This window comes from Trichoderma reesei, assembly GCF_000167675.1.
Source record: "Trichoderma reesei QM6a unplaced genomic scaffold TRIREscaffold_6, whole genome shotgun sequence".
Taxonomy (NCBI): Eukaryota; Fungi; Ascomycota; class Sordariomycetes; order Hypocreales; family Hypocreaceae; genus Trichoderma; species Trichoderma reesei.
In genome coordinates, this window is record NW_006711153.1 from 279,720 (window position 1) to 300,276 (window position 20,557).

The 20,557-nt window shown below is 52.3% G+C and overlaps 4 protein-coding genes across 4 annotated transcripts; 1 reads left to right on the plus strand and 3 right to left on the minus strand.

The window, feature by feature from the left end:
* Positions 1 to 5,943: 5,943 nt before the first annotated feature.
* On the minus strand, positions 5,944 to 7,993 carry TRIREDRAFT_105874 (uncharacterized protein; the record flags this gene model as incomplete). Its single annotated transcript, XM_006964192.1, has 5 exons — positions 5,944 to 6,111; positions 6,202 to 6,323; positions 6,398 to 7,034; positions 7,100 to 7,524; positions 7,582 to 7,993. 5 exons carry the CDS (start codon positions 7,991 to 7,993, stop codon positions 5,944 to 5,946), a joined length of 1,764 nt encoding a protein of 587 aa, XP_006964254.1.
* Positions 7,994 to 11,517: 3,524 nt separating this feature from the next.
* On the minus strand, positions 11,518 to 13,635 carry TRIREDRAFT_59354 (Hypothetical protein; the record flags this gene model as incomplete). Its single annotated transcript, XM_006964193.1, has 5 exons — positions 11,518 to 11,937; positions 11,995 to 12,708; positions 12,797 to 12,828; positions 12,894 to 13,465; positions 13,562 to 13,635. Coding segments are annotated over 5 exons (1,812 nt in total), but the record flags the coding sequence as incomplete, so codon positions are not given.
* A 615-nt stretch (positions 13,636 to 14,250) lies between these two features.
* On the plus strand, positions 14,251 to 15,325 carry TRIREDRAFT_3283 (uncharacterized protein; the record flags this gene model as incomplete). The annotated part of the gene is made up of 2 exons (XM_006963941.1): positions 14,251 to 15,134; positions 15,214 to 15,325. 2 exons carry the CDS (start codon positions 14,251 to 14,253, stop codon positions 15,323 to 15,325), a joined length of 996 nt encoding a protein of 331 aa, XP_006964003.1.
* Positions 15,326 to 17,398: 2,073 nt separating this feature from the next.
* Positions 17,399 to 19,123, minus strand: TRIREDRAFT_59388 (uncharacterized protein; the record flags this gene model as incomplete). Its single annotated transcript, XM_006964194.1, has 3 exons — positions 17,399 to 17,940; positions 18,025 to 18,793; positions 18,851 to 19,123. 3 exons carry the CDS (start codon positions 19,121 to 19,123, stop codon positions 17,399 to 17,401), a joined length of 1,584 nt encoding a protein of 527 aa, XP_006964256.1.
* Positions 19,124 to 20,557: the final 1,434 nt, after the last annotated feature.

Genomic DNA, 20,557 nt, shown 5'->3' on the forward strand with positions numbered 1-20,557 from the left:
ACTGATTTCCGCATGGCGAGCCTCAATATGTCTGACTTGGCGCGGGCGCCACAACATAAGAATCTCTCATGCCTGCGCAGGTGTTTTCCCAAGCCCTGTAGTCTCACCGTCTCTTCCACCCGTACGGTAATTCGAACACGACGAGCAGCCAGGGAATCCAATGATAGAGTTGTACCCTCAAATGCGCCCCAAAAATCACTCATGCTCTCTTTACCACGAGCTATGGTATATGGCGAATCTGGAAAGATTTCGGGCTCTGTAGAACAGCAAACTTTGTCGTTCAGCTCGCATCAAAGTAGGAGCTCACATTACCATGGAGTCACCATCCATACCGCTGATCAAACTGCGAACCAAGCTGCCATAAGACAGAGGGAGCAAGATCATGGTGTGGTGTGGAAAAAAGCAATATAGAACTAATGAACAACAAAAAGAATTAAAAAAAAAAAAAAAAACAGGAACTCGTCACAAAAGGCGGCATGATCCAGTACAAGATCACGATGCCAAAAAAGTGATGAGGGTGCAAAAAGATGGACCCGAGGGGAATTGAACCCCTGACCTTTCACATGCGAAGCGAAAATCATACCCCTAGACCACGAGCCCATTTCGTTGTAAGCAAGTCTTCAATACTGTATTATACGGCTCCACGCACTAACCATCCACAGACAACAGACGGGAGACGCATGGTCAACGACGATGCGAACTCCAAAACCTCACGGACATCCTCGTCAATGAATAACATGCATATTGATCTCTTAGGATAGAAGCTACTATACAGTCTTGATGGCAAACAATGTCAATCCTTCCAACTCAGCAGATGCTCCCATCCTGTAAACCCGTGATATCAACCGACTCAAGCAAAAGACATCCCCGTCGGCAAGCCCCCTCGACAACTAGAAATGCGTCAGCACAACTCGCCAATGGAGAGAATCCGTCAAGCTCACCTGGATCAATTGTTAGAAGTAGTTCCAATCCTGGGATACTCGAGCGGCGGGGCTGCATGAAGTATCTCGGATCTGCTCCAGGCCGGGCACCAGCAAAACATGGTCCAAGAGAACGTGTTCCATTTGTGTCTTTTGTAGACAGTATTCGGATTGCGAAGCTGGACGGGCGGAGTAACCGGGAGCATTCTGCGCGGCTCATTGCATTTGCACCACCATCTGCAACACTGTAGCCTGAGTCAGTGCTTCTGTTTGGGTTGCTTGAGGGGGTACATGCTGTGCGAGATGGGCTTGAGAGGACTGGAATGGGGAAGAATGCAGCGTACCATCTTGTCTTCTGGGGTCGAAGCTTGGAAGTTGGAAGAGCGAAGAGAAGCTGGAGCAGCGCTTGTTGATATTGCGATAGGAGTCTGGCTTTGCGACGGCTTGAGGAGACGACTTGAGAAGACAGCTGAAGGAGCAATAGGTACGACTTTGGCTGTGGGAGAAGAGAATGGTGGGAGAGGAAGAGAACAGGAAGAAGATCAAAAGTCGGGCAAGATATAGAAAAGAGAAAACAAAGACGTCACTGTAACTGATGGCTCGCTAAGCCCCTAGGTAAGCTCGCAGTAGGTGCTAAGGGGGGGCGTCTCTTGACGGCTCCTCTTGACGGCAGCCTTGCGTTGCCGGATCAAGGTGACATTGGCCGCCATCGCTCCCAAGCAGTAGAAGAATGTCGCTTGCATCTTACAGCCTTGTAGCTGTCGACGCAGTGTCCCTTCCGTAGGAGACAGGCTTCATCTTCTTCCTGCCTGCATAGAGGAGACTCCGCTCCTTTGGACTCTCCCTCTTGCCGACCTTCATCAACATGCCTTATCGGAGGAGATGACATTGGAGCCACGCAAGCACCATCATGCTCTTGGATCCATTGCTCTACCGTGCCTGAGATGCTCAGGCCTTTCCTTTTCCCCAACTGGCCTTCGACCTTTCCCCCCTGGCAGCAAGAAGTTCCAACACGCCAAATTGATGATATAACAGCAATGGTTTCCATCTTTTTGCACGCCTTATCAAATGTCCAGGCTACGGTCCCAACTTGTAGAAGCTAACTGCGGATTTCCAGTCCAGGTTCTGCCTCCTCACATTATGCCACGAAGCGATCTCCCCCCCCCCCCCCCCCCCCCCCCCATCGATACGATCCTCGCGATACGCCAGCACACCTTCTTTTGCAGGGCACGCTGTCAGTAGCAGTTGCTGGACGCACAGGTTTGCTACTTTGGGACCGCCATTGGCTACGTTAGATACTCGTACGATACGCTTGATGCGCACCTGCGCGCATTATCATGCAGTTTGCATCCATTCTGCGTCTGCCTCCGAGAACATCTCTACCATCAGGTTGACCTGGCAATATGGAGGTGCGAGAATGTCAAATACTAACTGGACTGACCAAGGCATCGCTCCAATTGGCGTAGTGGTTAATGCGGGATAGAAACTCTTGTGGACAGACCACGTTGTATTGAGTATTCCATAAGATAGAACCATCGCGTGGCACAACATGCACCGCTTCTTTACGCAAATAGATCTGTGTCACCAGCTCTCTTGGCGATCTATGCAACTCCAGTGGGCGGTAAATGGCCATGTCTGAGCGACTAGATGCGGCCCAATGCCGTCTGACTAGACGGCTAGGGGAAAGGAATACGAAGTCCTGATACCTATGTATTTCTTTTCCATTACCTACCTACACTCTCGAGGAGCACAACCTATCCGACGTATCGATGCATTTGGAGCGTGGCCTTGACTTTCTGCTAGCCTGCTCCTTGGAGGGGCATCTAGCGACGGTCATCTGGTGACCCCTATTCAGTCGTTGGCCGGTCTTGCATTCAACATTGTTCAACAGATGTTATGCTTATACATGCCTGCAATTTACTTTGGAGATGTGATGAAGCACGAGCTTTACCAAGCACTAATCTACCGTAGGAACAGGCTCCTGGTGCTATTTGAATATCTAGAGAGAACCTTACAACAACACCCCCATGAGGAGACTGTGAGAGTCTCGGGAGTATTGGACAGCTTGCCAGGCGTTTCACAATTTCATTGTATTGAACAGAGGCTTCCATTCTTGTCGTTGGAGCTCAAACTAACGTACCAAAAGGGACGGCAGTGGCCCAGACCAGGCTGTATCAAACGGGGATGCGACCCTTTCAGGTCTCCCCCCTTCAGCTGCCACCTGTACATCCCAGAACTTCACTGCAGAATGCTGGTATGCTTGCTAGCACTGGTAGCTATCGGCACACCGTGCCACTGGCTCGCTCGCGATTCCAATGTTGATACCGAGCTCTCCTGCTACATCTGCCGCCGCCTCCTCTCAGTGACCGCAGACTCGAGTAGCTTCCTATTTTTCCCAAGAGGAAGCCAACGACCAGTTGCCAAACAAACCGTTCCAGAACATCACCAAGAGACAGTGACTCATCACGTCAACTACCAGTGGCACTACAGCGTGCAGGAGCACGGAACCGAGTGGCAGGTCCTTGGCAGCTGTTGACCACCGCCTCGATTCCTCGCTTCTTTTGATTCACATTTTGCCACTCGGCATGCTTATTCGTCAAAGCTTCTCCCGCTCATCCCTCCTCGTGCTTCTACACCGACATTCTTCAACAGGTGGCCCCGGGAAGACACGGCACGATTGCGAGATTGATCCTGCGTCTGGACTACCCAGCCCTCTACCTGCCATTCGTTTATGCTCCAACAACCTGTCGATCTTTACTCCCCAGTAAGGATGAGATCACAGAATCTGCCCGACGGGAAACAGCCTCAGTGTTGTGGCGGAAGGCGTCTCTGGCTCCCCTCGAATATAAATAGGGGCCGTCCCCCCGACTCTCGAGACTCTTCTCTTCTCTCCCCTCCCCTCTATCTCTCGTCCCCTCATCTCCATGATCCTCTCGAGACCCTCGCAACAATTTGCAGAGCAATTATCTGCCCTCCAACTCACGACGTTCGTCGCTCGCTGCCAACGCCCATCGATGCCAATCACTTTCTCCCAACACAATCTTTGTTCTATGGCCCTGCTACATTCGTCTCAACTCGGGTCTCCCCAAGCCATGCGCAGTCGAGCCATGCCGCTTCGACACATCCCTACGGGACTCGTCACGGATCGGGCCTTTGTCAACCCAGCTCATGTCAATCGATCACAGCCATGTTCACATTCCGACTCAATGTCCCCTGCTCGAGTCACCGCAAGGCTCTCGTCACTGGACTTTGCTCGATCTTTGACATCCCTTCACTGGTTTTGGGGCGCACTCGCAAAGTGCATGCTTCCGCCGCCACGCTTCTTCCTCCTCTACACCTTTCTTCATCTACCGGAGTTGCTCTTCGCCCGAGCACCATGTTGGACGCCCACGTCAGTGGCCATACGGTTTGTGATTCAACGTTACCTACACACGTCTCGGCGGAGTTTCTCACTAACCCATGTTCCTTCTCCTAGATCGTCATCACCGGACCTACACAAAACCACGAGTCATCACATCGTACCATCTGCCCAGACACCCCGGCTCGCCAACATTCCTCGAGATGTCCCACGTATTCTCCTACCCTTCGGCCGCTCGTCGGACGTGCTTCAATCCGTCACATGGTGTGAGTTGGTCTGCACCGGCCGGGAGTCTACGAGAGGCTCCAGCCGTCGATTGTCCGTTCGACATCCGCATCCACGATGACGAGGGCCCTGCCATGGTGAGGAGTCTACAAGAGGCTCTAGCCAGCTGGATGAGGGCCATTCGAATCGAGCACCAATCAATATCCGTTCTTCGGCCTCCCTGAAACCACCGCTCTGACGTTCTCCTTCGATTTTGACGTGCTGTCGCCCTTTACCTTCGGCATCGTTCTCCTTCTGGCTCGACGGATGCGTTCTCGTCTTCTGTCTGGATTGGCCGGTAGGTGAGGGGTCTACGAGAGGCCCTAGCCTGCCGGCCACATCGAAGAGAAACTTCGGGAGGAAATTATGAAGAGTTTCTTGGGATGTACCAAAAAGCACAAATCCAGAATCGGGAAGAAACTGGTGTGGTGGGGGGTCTACAAGAGGCCCCAGCCAGCCAGTTTCTTCCCAATCCCCTTTCATCTTTACCAGCGCCTGCGATGGAAATACATCGACCTCCAGACCTCATATCAGCGCGCCCTCTCCCCGCCCTCGTCTTCGGCATTATTGTCCTCTCCTCGTCTTCGGCATCATTGTCTTCTCCCCACAAGACTACGGCTTCTCCACGCACGACGCAGAAGCAATTTCGTTTTCCGAATCATCTTCCTCTCCTCGTCCTCGTCTTCGGCATCATTGTCTTCTTCTCGCCCTCGTCTTCAGCATCATTGTCTTCTCCCCACAAGACTACGGCTTCTCCACGCACGACGCAGAAGCAATTTCGTTTTCCGAATCATCTTCCTCTCCTCGTCCTCGTCTTCGGCATTATCGGTCACCGGGCACCTTTCGCGGTGGAGCCGACATCACTGGGTAGGCAGACAGTATTATGCTGATGTGGGAGGATGGAGGAGTAAGACCAGAGGGCAGGGCGCTGTGGGAGAGGGATCTAGTCTCGCGAGGGGAAGATTGTGGCTGGGATGATTGGTAGGATTTGGGTGTCAGACATTGTTCATTTACATCTTTTACAGGACGTTATCTTTGCTTGGAATGATGCACCAAGGAGTTTATGGGGGATTGTGTCTTTGTCTTCTGCTCTTTGCCATGTAGCAATCTCAGTTGTTTCAGCTCGAGGCTTTGTTCAGGGGCATTGGAATGTGAATGCTGAGTCACCACATCAGTACAAAGGAGAAGGTCGTGGAAAGTCTCTTTGACCTGCGTTCGTAGCCACGCTGAGGTGACTGTTTGAAAATCATTTTATCAAATACCATGCTAAACTTGTTCAGAAAAGCTCTCAACGCCTCGTCTTTCTGAAATGTTACGATCCTGGCTTTCCATAGCTCGCGGGCGCGGCTGGCGAGGGCGGCGAGGAACAGAGTCGGTCAGATCAGTTGAGTCTGAGGTGCTCTACTTCTTACACAGCTTCCCATCTTGACGAACCTCCCATCTCTCGTTTCCCACACATGGCGAGCACCAGAAGACGTCGGATGGGTCTACTTCGCGCTTGATGCGGAGGAGTCGAGCGTAATTGCTACCCCAGAAGGTCGTTTGCCAATTCTTTTCGAACGGAAAGGCCTGGATATTGAAAAATACGGCTGATCAGCATGACCATGGTCGCAAGAAGAACACAAGGGGCAAATGAGAAATTCAGAGAATGTGACATACCTCGTTTATGTACGCGCCAGACTTGGGCGTCAGATCGCGGAGAGGCTGGAACTCGCTGTCCAGGGTCACAATGGCCTCTTGCTCGGCAGTCTTGTTGAACGGCCCAAACGATTGGCTGGTTACTGTCGGTGCAGGTCGTTTGTTAGCAGGGTGACCTTTGCTCGGATTGTGTCTCTACAAGCGATGCAAGACTTACGCGTGTGGAGATATGCACTCCTCCATGCAGGGTTGACGGCATTGCTGCCTCCCCTGGGCTTTGCATCATGGACGCCCTTTCCGCCCACCATGAAGGCTGCAATGGTGCCGCTGGGTGTTAGGGTCGCTTGAAGGGCGCTCTTGAGCTTCTGTTGGCTCCCTGTCAAGGCTTGGCCGTCAATGAGCCGGGAGACGAGATACTGGCTTCCGCCAGCCGGGTCGGTGTCGTAGTTGTTGGAGAACCAGGCTAGCCAGGAGTCGTACGCGGTGGGGAGGACGTAGAACTGGACCTTGTCTCCCCAGCGCTTCCGGATGGTGTCGTTGAGTGGCTTGAACAGGTCTTGGACGGCTTCAGGGCTTTTTACATTTTGAAGGACGGAGGAGCCGAGGATGCCGGCTACGCGGTCAGGAGCACCTGGCAGCTCAAGAGGTGGCGCCATGTCTCTCGTAATGTAATTGTAGCCAGAGAGGCCTTGCGCCATGAGGTACGGTGTTTGGGAGAGGACATATGTTATGAGGTCGTAGACGAGGGATTCTTTGGGATCTGCAATGATTCCATAGAGGAGGCCCAGAATCCTGGGGCTCGGATGCGTCTTGAGCGTGACAGAGGTAATGACGCCAAAGGTTGAGCCGCCTCCCTGATTCAAAAGTGGTCAGTATAGAGTCATCAAAAGGGATTTCGAGATGCGTGAGTGTGGCTTACTCCTCGCATTGCCCAGAAAAGGTCCGAATGCTGATCTTCGTTGGCGACGACAATGTCTCCTCCTGGAGTGACAACCTCCATCTCCCACACATTATCGGCTGCTAGACCATACTTTGGCGCAAAGACCGAGTGCCCGCCTCCGGTGATGTAGCCCCCGATGCCAACCGTCTTTCCACCTCCGCCGACAATGGTCTCGTTGTGCTTGTCTGCGGCAACGTAAACATTGTACATCTCAGATCCGCCACCAACGGTGATGGAGTTGCCCTGAAGGACTCTGCTGGAGCCGTGTAGCTTGTACTGGCCCTTGTTGTATGTCATCGTGTTAAGATGATGGGTCCATATCGAGAGCGAGCCCGGAGAGTTGGATCGCCCCAGGTAATCGTGGCCGGTGTTCTTGACGTTGAGACGAACATTGTACTTGCGAGCTGAGACGGATCGTTATCAAGTCTGCACACATATTGGTAAAGATGAGAGCAACTTACCAAAGTCTATACCGATCTTGACATGCTCTGCAGTTGACGCGTTCACTACATAAGCGGGATACCCTGCAGGAGAGCATGGTGCATCCTCCTCTGGTAGGCAGGTAAAGTTGTCGAACTTGTCCCACATGACTGAGATGGGGCTTTCGATGTGGAACTCGTACGTCTTCCATTCGGCGGCTACCGAGGCACACTGGCTCGAGTTAAATGTAGGCTGGTCGGGATGACATACTGCACCAGGAGGCACAGGCTGGAGGAGCCGTCCATTGAGCGTCCTGTTGAGTGAAGCCCAGGCCTTAGCCGACGGCCAAGAGGGAGTGCCGGGAGAGGCTTTGCAGATTTCGGTTTGAGGAGCGCAGAGTCCAGAGCCGAGTACCGCCAGGGACAGTAGCAACCGGAGAGTAGAGGCCGACATCTCATCAAGTACTTGTCAAGGATTGGAGAAGCTTGGAGTGAGTTTGATTGCATTTTGATTTCCTGGACGAGAGACTGCTATGCTTTATATCCCGTAAACCATGACAAGGGGCAACGAGCAGAGGACGAGAGGGATTTCATCGCGAGACTATCTTGTCCATGCATCAAGTGACTGTCGTTCTGCTTCGCCCGTTCTAGGATGATGCCGCGAATCTCCAAGCCAATCCTAGTATATATTCCTAGCCGTTGGATGAATAATGGATCGTGGCTGAGGCAATCCGTTCCGCCTGGCCAATAGAGAGACGTCGCATTCGTCGGGATCCAGGGGGGGCTGCAGCACTAACATGCCACATCTGGCAAGATGCCGCGAAAAAGGTGACGGGAACAACGCGCGGCTTGGCCATCCAGCTGATGCCACGCTAGGATCGACCCTGTGCAAGCTCGAGTCAGCACTCCGCCGCATTTTGCGTATAGAAACAAAAGACCGGGTACACTTACCAGGTGGAAAGGCATCGCGAGGCATGAGTCCATAGGGACAACAGACCCTTCCAGACCCTTCAAGCCTTGTCGGCTGCTGGGTCTGATCTTGGGCAAAGCGTGGCGTTCAATGCCAATTTCTGGCAGGACTGAAGACGTCCGTCAACTAAGCGGGGTACGTGGCATATCATGGCTTATAGGCGGACATTCGAGATCAGGAGCGTATTCGAAATAAGGAGCGTCGATATACCAGGATTCGTCTAGGATTCTTCAGGCTGCGACGAGTTTTCCTTCAGGGAGGGCCTAAGAAGGATGGCTGTACCGAAGAGAGGCGAGGTAAAAGAGCTGAATATAGAACGTGTTGTCCATAAGTTTTCATCACATCGTATCCTTAACACATTTACCCAGCTCCTTTTGCGGCCAGCCCTGCCAGTCAGTCTCCCGTAGAGATGAGTACTCACGGCGCTGAATCCCTTGCAGAGCGCGAGTTGGAACGACAGCCAGTGCTCGTAAGAATATCCAACTAGGCGACAGAATCGGAGAGACTATCTTTTTAGCACTCTTGTCCTAGTTTAGTCGTGTCACAAACGAAGCCTCAATAGGGTCCGGAAACTGAAAGTAGAATTTGGTGCCGATGCCTGGTCAACTAGGAGAGGCACGATGAGGATGTCGAATCTCCCCGCCTATTCATCTCGAAGGATGGGTATTGCCAAATAAGCTCCCATCTATACTATATCGCCTGATGTGAAGACGGTCTGTATGCGCCGCCTGGCTCCGTTGCTGCCAGTTCGCAGAGAACAGGGATGCCTGAGACAGCGAAGAGAAAGAGAAGGACTTCGTTCGACGCGGAGATTTCTGAAGTTGGCATCTATGTCCTGGTGGGGAGAAGCCGTAGTCTTGTGGGGAGAGGGCGCGCTGATACGAGGTCTGGAGGTCTGTGTACCTCCATCCCAGCCGCCGCCGCCTCAGCGTCGGGAGTAGCGAACTCGCGACGGCCCCTGTAGAGCGCGGAAAGGTAAAGGAGGGCTCGCCTGTCAAAGGACGACCATTACCCGGGTCGTTGGGCTTGCGCATCTCTGCCCGCTGGCACATCCGGGGGCTCACCATGACACCCTTGTCACGGTAGTTGGGTATCTCCAGATGTTGAATCTGGCCCTTTGTAATGTTGTCGTTCCAGATGTTGGATCTGGTGAGCCAAGCCCGTGTCTGTCTGTAGTCAATCCCTTGCGTTAGCGAGGAAGCCATTAATGAGCATTGAGGAATTATCGGCTGGTGAAGATTGATATAGGCAAGTTGTTAAAGGGACATACCAATAAGTATATCAGGGTGTTCCAGGTGACAAGTCATAGCAGTCGTCGACAGGTATGAGACTTGGGGTGTAGAATCTGGGTTGCCCCAGATTGCACCGGTCGGTAAATGCTCGAATGCAGAGAATCGTATCCCACAAGGGGGCTCTGGTTCGGCAAGTTGAGGTGATGGAGTTGTCCGCGGGTCGGCCGATCAGCAATGCGAAGGAGGCGTGTCTTGGATCCTGTTGATGCAGATGTCGAGTGTGGTATAGAGATCAGTATAGGCCTGTTCGTATGCTTAGGTCAATGTTCTACCGTGGACCTTAAGAGTTTGGTGAGCCGATGATGACCACTGTCGACTTACCGGAGGCATCAAGAGGTCGAGACACACAAAGTACCGGAAAGAGGCTCCCAACAAGAGGAAACATCGCAAAAGAAAGGCGGAAGAACCACACGGAAGAGTGGCAAGACACAAAGGGGAATTCGAGAACGAGTGACAACGAAGAAAGAAAGAATAGCCAAATTGGAAGAGAGGATGTAAAGATGGCTAAAACAGCTAGTGGCCTTGCCCCAAAGAAGAGATGGAGATGATCAGAGAGTATCTGAAAAACAATTTCGAGAGTATCGACAGAAGAGAGATTCGAAGAAGGTAGATAAAGAGAACTGACGGTGTCGACAGCAAACATCTGTGGAGGATAGGCAGAGAAATATCACACAATAGATGTAAAGTTCGATGACAATAAAGTGCAAGGTGAACGGAGACACCGGTGCAAGAGAATGGTAGGTGATGCCTGGTTGGAGAGGAATGTTTTTCCGCCGCAGTGTTTTAGGACCGTGGGCAGAATCCCCGGGCGGTGTAGAACAGTTTCTTCAGGGGGGAGACAGGTCAAACACTCAAAGGTTTTACCCACTCTGAGCTGAGTACAGGGTGAGACAAGGATGATCTTGAATGGACATAGTATCAAGAGCCAGAAATCTCAAAACGTACATGAATGCCTATTGCCTGTTCATTCCTGGTTGTGCACTCTCTCCTGCGTCTTAAGTCCGTGATCCAGGACTGACCCTGATTGAGGATGTCGAGATGTACCCAGTAAGCACTGTCTGGCATTCTCATGGCCATCGGGAAAGAAGACGCTCGGATTGGATCAATGTAATGTACAGATGAATGAGGCAAGTCCTTTGACTTCAAATGCCCTTAAACCCCTGTTGTGACAGCTGTTTAATTGCTGGAAAATCCATAGGCGACCAAAACGTGCTTCAAATCCCATCAGCGCCTCCATATCCATGATGAATGTAATCCTGAAAATCTTGTTTGCAAAGCTGATAGGCTGAAAACATTGTACTTTCGGACAAAGGAGCTTCCACGAATCGCTTCCTAAGTTGCCGTGTTGCATCTACTTGATCGAACAAACAGGTCGTAATACTAATCACAGTCATTCACTCTCCGTTACTGTATGTCAAACCAGTGAGAGGCCCCAGAATCCAAGTCGAGTCCCTCCATACGTGTTGCTTCAACCGGGTAATTCTGAAAGTATTGGTCCAAAAGCCCCTTTGTCCTGTTAGATGCAATCGTGTGTAAAATCATTGAAACGGGTATCAAGACACCACTCACCCAATCCAGCCCCTCTATGCTATCAATCATCTGCGACATGGGCCCTGCGTACGGAAGGTCTTCGGTAGAAACGGCAAGACTGGTATGCTCTGCCGCCACATTGGGCTGGGAAACAGCCTGAGAGGCAAGGCTGGCGTCCTTCTCAGCAACCTTCTGGATCATCAATCCGAGCGCTGAAGCCGCAAGGCCTGCTTCTGGGGATAAAATGCTGTTCGCAGCCCAGATGGCTCGTGACGTTTGGAGGGCAAGGTACTCTCTTCTGGTTAGGACATCATGATCCTTCCCCGGCGACAAGATACTCGAAGGGCGTCGGAGACGGACGGAAAGATCCAAGCAAACCACCATGGCGGCCAGGAGGAAATCATGCATTGTCAGTGACGAGATCATCCAGCGGTCATCGTACAGCCGCCCTCCAGGTTGAGCTGCTTGGTGGAGATCCGCGTGGCGAGCCAACATGTCGAGGGCTGCTTCGGCACATGTTCGTCTGGAGTGCTCGAATCGACGGCTGTCGACGTCGTAGTTTATGTATCGTCGATGGAGAACAATGAGCCCCTTTAGATAGAGCATCTCCAGCGTGCATCTCTCGAAGATGAGGCTCGATGGATCCATAAACGAACGGTTGACATCTCTGCCTTTGAGTATCTCTGGTAGGCCGTTGTACGTCTCCCTCATTTCACCGTCGAGCAGGATCGTATTTTCGTAGGTTGGTAACGAAAGAGATTGCGAGTGGGCAACAATTTTCTTGAAGACTGACATGATGCCCGACTTTGCTATCGGATATCGGATCGGAGTGTTCTCGAACAGCGGCCGCCCAGGGGGTAGCGAGGTCATGCCTATCTCGAGATCGGAAAATTGCAGGTTCCTCGGCACCTTTGTATCGCAGAACTCGGTCGGGATCATGCTGGGGAAGCCCATCTGAAAAGACATTAGCGCATCCACCTGGAATATGTTGTGCCAAACGCGACGCCGCATCTCCCCGTCAAATATCGAGATGCCAGGCAGCGTGTCCGGGTCTCGATGATAGCCTATTCGAAAGGCCAGGCGGATCAAGGTGCCCATTTCGAACCAGTGGTCTGACGTGAGCTTGTTGTGGGTGAGGTAGCAGCTCTGAAGATGGAGCATCATGGCCTCGAGAGCGTATGCGTTTGCGGTGGCAAAGCGTCCCAGGACGAGGCACTCCACGGTTCGCTGTTGTAAGTTGCTGATAGTTGAACTTGAATCGCTGCCTTCCGAAGGACCGGCCATCTGGCGCAGAGCCATTGTGAGGCTGAGGACGGAGAAGAGGAGTGCAACCCATAGAGGAGGCGCTTTCACGGGGGCTTCCCAGAACTTTTCATACTATTCCTCCACGCCTCGTCAGTCACCTTGAGATACAAGAGAGAATTCTCTCTCTATTTCCTTTTAACGCGAACTGGGAGCAACTGACCTCTTTCTGGAACTTGGTTGGGTGCAAGATGCCTAGACGCAGACAACATTAGCAAAGGCGAACGCTGGAACCAAGTCCAGCAACCAGGAGAACATACCGAGAACCATGTACCTCGAGTTGAAATACTGCGAGACAAGAGCATCGCAAACCGATCTCGCCGGAACGGAGCTGATCACGTCTTCCATGTCCACGACTGGAAACCTGCCAAAGAGGTACTCGGCCCCTTCTTCCGGGACAAAGCTCTTGCGCTCCGGCTCTTCTTGCAACAGGGGCCGGTCAAACGCCGACAGATGCTCCCGGACTTCCTTGATCTCGTCCAGAATGGCCCTCCAGTGGCTGGGCTCGATGTAGCTGACTTGGCCATTTCCAGATTCATGGCGATGAGGCTGTTCAGGCGGTAAAACATGATCCTCCTGGCGAGCCTGTGGAGGCGTGGCAGATGCCCGATGCTGAGAGCAACCCGCTGACGATCTGCTGGCGGTGTTGGACGCAGCTTGCTTGCCGGCCTTGACACCTATCCCGAGCGCGGCAACGGAGGGATTCGACGCTATCGAAGACAGCATCATCTCGAGATTATCCAGCCGCTCCTGAATGTTGCCAGGCTTTTGCGCCCGAGGCTTGTTGCGAATGGCATTTGGCGCATAGCGGCACAACGATGCCTGGTTTCGCCTGGTGCATCCCTCGCATGGCTGCCCGCGATTGCACATTTGCCTGTGAGAGATGAGTGTCCTGCCATGCCTTCGACTTGCCACTTAGTGTGCTTACTTTCGAGCTCGACATGGTTCGCACGAGACGGGCGCCCGATTCCGCTTTTCGATCCTTCTAGGGCCAAACTCCATTGCGCGACTCCGAGGGAGAAAGCAAACTCGTGAATCTGCAAATCTCCGATCTGTGCCTCGACATTGCAAAGAGGAAGCGGGAGACTAGGAGAGGCGCGGACCTGAGAGGGACGTCCACGAGCAAGCACCGCTTGGCACCGCAGATACTCGCGGAGCATTTAATGACCCCGTCGGGGCTATTATTTCCGGCCAGGTCCCCCCTTCTCGACGAATCCCGCCTGCAGCATCCACAGGTCCAATGGTCCCCTGTCACGGAAACGCCACAGACGGGCTGGCCCTCTCCGCGTGAGCACTATCGCGGAGATATTATCCCCGTATCCCCACAACGAACGGAAACCCGCGAGCAGTGGCCAGGACTTACGTCGGCGTTGGGAAGCATGGAATTGCTGTAAGTTCAGGATGTCAAGATGCTGAAGAACGAGCTGAAGGCGGCGGCCTGCTGATGACGACAGCTTCTCAATGTTCAATAAATACCTGGCAAACAGAAACAGCATCAAGGGATGATTCAAGCCTCGATGGCAAGGATATCTAGTGTTCAGTCTGTTCAGCGAATAAAGAAACCAACGTCCGTATCCTGTTCCTCTGGTCAAGACGACTACGACCATAGGCATCGCAATGGCTGCCCTTCATGGCTTGGGATCTGTCATCTATGGCAAAGTCTGCGTGACCGTTCCTATACCCACCACCTCGGTCGATCTATCAAATCACATCATCATCGTCACCGGCTCAAATAGTGGCCTCGGCTTCGAAGCCACCCGCCATCTCTCCCGTCTTGGCGTGGGAAAAATCATCATGGCAGTGAGAACTCCCTCCAAAGGGGAAGCGGCCAAGAAGCAGATTCTCCAATCTACCGGCAAGCAGGAATCCTCCATAGAAGTGTGGCCCATCGATATGGACAACCAGGATTCTGTCAAGGCCTTTGCTGAGCGAGCATCTCTGCTGCCTCGGATAGATGGCGTTCTAGCAAACGCAGGCATAATGACAGGCCAGTTCACCCTCAGTGAGGGAAACGAAAAGACGCTCAACGTCAATGTCGTCAACACATTTCTCCTCTTCTTTCTCTTACTGCCGCTGATGCGCAGGTCAGAGCAGCAGACTGGCAATCCGTGCCGCTTCTCAATTCCCAACAGCGCTCTGCATTACATGGCACCCCTTGCCGAACTTAACGAGAAGGAGACGTTGATTTTGGATCGACTCAACAACCCGAAACGAGCGGACATGGCTGGGAGGTACCCCCTATCCAAGCTTCTTGTTCTCTACGTCGTACGAGAAATAGCCGAGAGAACCAAGTCGAGCAACAAAGGCAGATTTATCATCAACACCCCGAACCCGAGCTGGTGCAAGTCAGATCTAGGCAAGGAGATGGAGACGGCCGCATACAAGGTGGCCGAGAAACTCTTGGCTCGCACTGCGGAGGAGGGCAGCCGGACGCTGGTCCACGGCGTGCTGGCAGACGAGACCAGCCACGGTCACTATTTGAACAACTGCCACGTCCAAGCGTGAGTATCATGTCCATTCCTCTGTCGCTTGAAATCGCGCATATCCGAGAGGACTAACCATTCCATCTCTATTGGACAGGCCAGCAAAGCACGTCACGAACCGATGGGGCCAGGGAGTGCAAAAGAGGTTTTTTGACGAGCTTCTGGCCAAGATTGATTCCATCGCACCAGGAATTTCGTCAACCCTTTAGAAGTACACTCTGCATTGTCAGTCTCGGAGTATGATTTGGTAGATTGAAGGGCTTCCCACACCAATAGAATTGAATTAGGGAGACCGAGATTGGCCGCCACGAGCTTTCTCCTTTTTTCTCATTACCGCGTTGCAGATGTGTTTGCAGTATCTCGAAACGGCGTTTATAATTGACAGGAAGCGGTAACGCCTATCACCATCCAGAGAGTGTCTCTGCCAGGGGGGTCTTCTGAGGATATGACATGAAATGACATGATAATCAAGGATAATTGGGCTTTGTACAGAGATGTTGATACCTTGTAATCAGTGATTCATTGCAAGATTTCTTCACAGATTGTCAACCTTTCCGCACTTCATCCACGTGCAGCAGAATAGTATATGCGGAGGAGCATTTGAGACATCTCCAAACATGCAAACGGTTCAGCAGGGTTTTTTAACAATATCAATTACTAGCTACTCAGTCCAAAAGGTTGTCTAATCCCACAAAAGGTTGCGCCGCAACAAATAAGGAACAGATACAAACTCGCCAAACCACAAAGACGCAAAACCACATCCATCCAACCACAAGAACCAGAACAATAAACCCAAAAAGGTCATGAAGAAACAAAGTTCCCACAGAAGAACGCCGCCCTCTCAAACTCCATAGACTTTTCCCCAATGGTTTCCAGAAAAGCCTCTCGAGCCAGCCGAAAGGACAAGAAAACCTCCTCCTAAGGAGACCCAGGAATGATATGAAGTAAAAGAAAGCAACGGCAAAGCAAAGCAATAGCAAACAAAAGCAACAGCATAAAAACAAAACAACGAAAAGACGCAAAGTCTCCCAAACCAGAACGCCCGCACAGAATCCCTTCCGAAAGACCAAACAGAACGAATGGTATGACTTTCCAAATGTTCACACAACATCAGGAAGCAAAACGAAACAGCAAAAAGAGAACCAGAACACAACAATAGAAACGCCTCCAAAACAAATGGCCGCACCCGTCAAAAAACAAAGACTCCCTTCTAAGAACCCATAAGAAGAGAACCAATCAGACAAGAAGAAGGCTTCCTCAGAAACTCACCCAACCCATCTAAAAGAGCAAAAAGGAACTCCTCTAGAAACCCACAGAAGAACAGGTAAACATGCATGCAAGGGGATAAAATAAGTAATGGAATATAATGAGAGAAAAGGGAAGAAGAGACGAGAACGAAAAGATGGAAACAGGAAATTAGCCAAGAAGGGGCCAAAAAAGCACCACGTAAACACAAACAGAACTCCCTCTATGAATCCCACAAGAAAAAAAGACATTAAGGGCTTGCGAAGCGCTGAGGGAAAGAACCCAAGAACGAACGAAGCCGCAGAAAACAGAAGAAACCTGACCCGAAACGCCCGTACCATGATAGACAAGAAGGGAATGATGATAGGAGAAAAACGCAACATAACGAGCCGCAGAGAAACAAAGGCCAACGAACAGGACAAACAAGGACACGCATAAGAAAGCCCATAAAACAGCAAACAGCGAGCAAGAACCGCCAAAACCAGAAAGAGAAGGAATAAAGAGAAGGGAAGAAAGACAAAGAACGAAAACACAAAAGAGGCCAAATGACCATGAGATTACCAGCCGTCTCGGTGTCCAAGAAGGCGTGATCCCACTTACCCACCCCGGTGTCGGTGTCCAAGAAGACATGATCCCTCCCACCCAACCCACTTTCCAAGAAGTCGATTTCCCGCCCTCTCTTCCAATTCCGAAGACGTATGACCAGCTCTCAGCGGGACAATGCTGTTCTGGACCAAGCACGGCGACTCAAGGGCTTCGCCGGTGCGATCAACAAGGCACCTGTAAAGATGAAAACGGTTTCAAAAACACACCCAATAACTCTACCCCTTCTCAATCCCTCATAATGATGCTTGTATCCAAGAGGGAACATGTTTTTCTTCTGACTCTCCTCACTCATTATCTCCAACCGCTTCTCGATGCGATGTCAAGAATGTTTCAGACACTCGCCCATCCGTTTCCGTCTGTTAGCGATCCAATTTTGTTGTTCTTTTCGATATCCCACCGTCCTCAGTTTCGCCCCATGAGCGGGCATCTCATCATGCAGCCCCCGTAGACACCGCGCCCTCGAGCTTGTAGCCCTTGAACTGTCTTGCGGGTACCTTTTTGTCGAACAGGAGATCCAGTTCCTCGAATGTGCGACCCATTGTCTCAGGCACGCGGAAATAGGACCAGATGAGACAGATGAGGGCGAGGCCGCCAAAGAAGAAGCCCAGTTTGCCTTGCAAGTTGGCCTGCTCCGGGTTGATCATGTAGGGAATGGCAACCGTCATAACGATGCCGAGGATGCCCTGAGCAGCAGTGGCGGCGGCAATGGTCTTGGAACGGACACGGGTAGCGGAACATTCGCCAAGGAGAACGAAGCAGACGGGGCCAATGGAGATGTCGTAGAAGAAGTTCCAAATGAGCATCAACGACGACTCTGCCCAGATGGCGCCGGAGGGTCGACCGGGAATGCAATCGAGGATACCGATGACGAACTGGAGGATGACCAGCCAGGCCAGACCCGACACGAATAGCGTTCGACGACCAACTCGGATCAAGAGGGCCCAGGAAACCAGAGTTCCGACGAAACCGACAGCTACAGCGCAGCAGAATGGAGCTAATCAGCCAAGAGAGCTCTGGCAGCGATTGGGGAACAGGTGAAAGTGAGACAAGGACTTACCCAGAAAGCCAACAGACATATCAAAAGCGCGATCGGTGGGGAGGCCGGCTTGCTGAAAGAAAAAGGTGCCATAATTGATGAGATAGATGCCGCTGAGGACCTGAGTGCAGTAAACGCCCATTGATATTTCAGTGCGGCGCCAGTTATCGCCCTTAAAGCAATCCCAGTACGTGCTGCCAGCCTCAAGCTCCTGCTCCAGACGATCGGTTTCCATGATGAAGGCCAGGGTAGCCTGAACGTTGACCTTGGGCGATGCCAGTCTTCGCAGCGACTTTTCAGCGTCCTCCAAACGGTTCTTGCGGACCAACCACCAGGGGCTCTCGGGGATAAAGGCCATTCCGGGGAGGATGACGATGATCCAGAACCACTGAAGAAGAAAGGGGATCTTGTAGGCCCAGTGGTTGTTCAGCTTCGAGGTACCAGCCGTGACGCCGTTGCCTAGGAGTTGGCCGATGACGAAGCAGAGGTTGACAAAGGAGGTGAGGTGGCCGCGAAGTGCAGTGGGACAGACTTCGGAGGCGTAAGCCGGGGCAATGACAACGAACATGCCTAGCACAAGACCGGCTAACAGCTCTCCTGCGAGAAGAACGCCGAGTGTCTTGGAGAAGAACTGAATGAAGACGATGCCCGCAGTGAGAACGACGCAGACGGCAAAGGTGAGTTTCCGACCAAAGTAGTCCATGGGGTAAGCGGCGAAGAGGGCACCAACGACCTGACCAATGGGGTTTCCCATCGAGAGCGCGGTTTGCCATGATGCTTGAATTACCCACTACGGTAGAGGAATGTCAGTCATACCGAAGACGAGGACGGAACAGAAGGCACTCACATCACCCTTGTACAAGTGCCCAAAGTCGCGAGCAAACTGAGGGGTCGAGTAGAGGTTGCCGATCAGCTGAGGATCAAAGGCCAGCATGATGACACCGATGGACACGAAGCCTGACCAAGCAATGGCCTTGGGATAAAGCTTCAAGGCCTCGGTGAAGGTGAGCTCATGTTCGGCACGAATAGCCTCGACGGCTTCGGCGGTAGCTCCGCCATGCTTCACGTCATGAACGGAGTCGAGACGTGTGACTTCGTGTTTGAGATCAGCGTCTGCCATCTTTTAGGAGGATGCTGCGGGTGTCTGAATGATTGCTCCGTTGGCTCAGGATGAGATGGGGGATGAAGAGGGAGAAGCAATTTTGTGAAAGGGCAGCTGCTCTGAGACAATAGCCTCGGCGTCTAGTAGGCGAGGCTGAGAGACACGAACAAGGCGAGTAGCTGAGCTTGGGCAACGTGACAGCAGGAGAGCGAGCTCCGAACTGCGCAGGTCTCGGAGCCAGGGAATGATGCATATATACTGTATCGAGCGAAGGGAATTGCCAATGCATAGCGTGGAGTGTCGATTGACTGATAAGGCTGCCGCCACTTGTGCGACTTCTGAGAGTCGCTTTTGGCCCGATGTAACGACATTGCCACTAGCCGTCAGATGGAGTGGGTGAAGTGAACGGGGACCTAGGTAGGTGGTACAGGAGAGAAGAAGTGCTGGCCGATACGAAGCCCTTTGTCAGCTCGAGCAGCTGTTTGGCCGACCCGAAACAAGAGGGATGATTATCATACCTGCTGGCTCTTCAACCCTTCCAAGTTGATGCTGGTGTGGTAGTTTCGAGGTCGGAGAAAGCAAGGTTGATGCCACCGGCTATCAATACAAGGGTGCTAGCGTGGGTCGATGGACTGCAGGCAAGCATTAGCATGGCTTCTTGGAGGTTGTTCCACCTATCAGTGATGCTGCCGGGGGTGTCTTTGCTGACGATTTGAATGGAAGCTTAAAAAGAAACATAATGCTCAACTTGCCGAGGGAAGCATCTCCTGCGATAGACGCGTCTGACCCCCTGGAGACGCGGTCGATGGCAAGTAGATGCAGCATATCTATGCAGCGGACACGGGGAGGCAAACCAAGACAAGAGAGATGGTGTCCGAGAGGGAGAAGATGGCTGCACAGCGACGATCGCTTTCTGGTACCCCGGGATTGTGATAACTGTCGCCGGCTAATCGAGAAGATGCTTGGCGGCAGGGAGGCAAAGCGACGGAGCTGATTAGGGTGGAGATTGAACAAGACAGGGAGAGGAATATTAAGTCGACAATAAAGAGAGAGAGGGGTGAGGTGAGGAGAATGGCGGTTTGCGGGGGTGGAGAGGAGGGAAGAAAGTTGAAAAGGACGAGCCCACGGAGTTCTGGTTTGGATGCTGGCCATCCCCCGCTCGCTGCTCCGGTCTTGCAGCAACCGACCCTGCTGCTTCCTCCGACTGAACCGTCTGACGTATTCGATACTGGATATGGCCTGATTCTCGGTCGGTGTTCGAGTAGCAGGAGCAACAAGGAGGGCCATCGTTTATGCTGATGCGTGCTGTCCTTCCTCATCGTTTCGAATACGGAGACATACCGACGGCAAGAATCTGCGGATCGCGACCGAGTATGGCTTCCATTAGTTGGCGGCTATCACAGACCCAGGCACTGCAAGATGTGTGCTTACTGCCCAAAAAGGGAGAGCCCC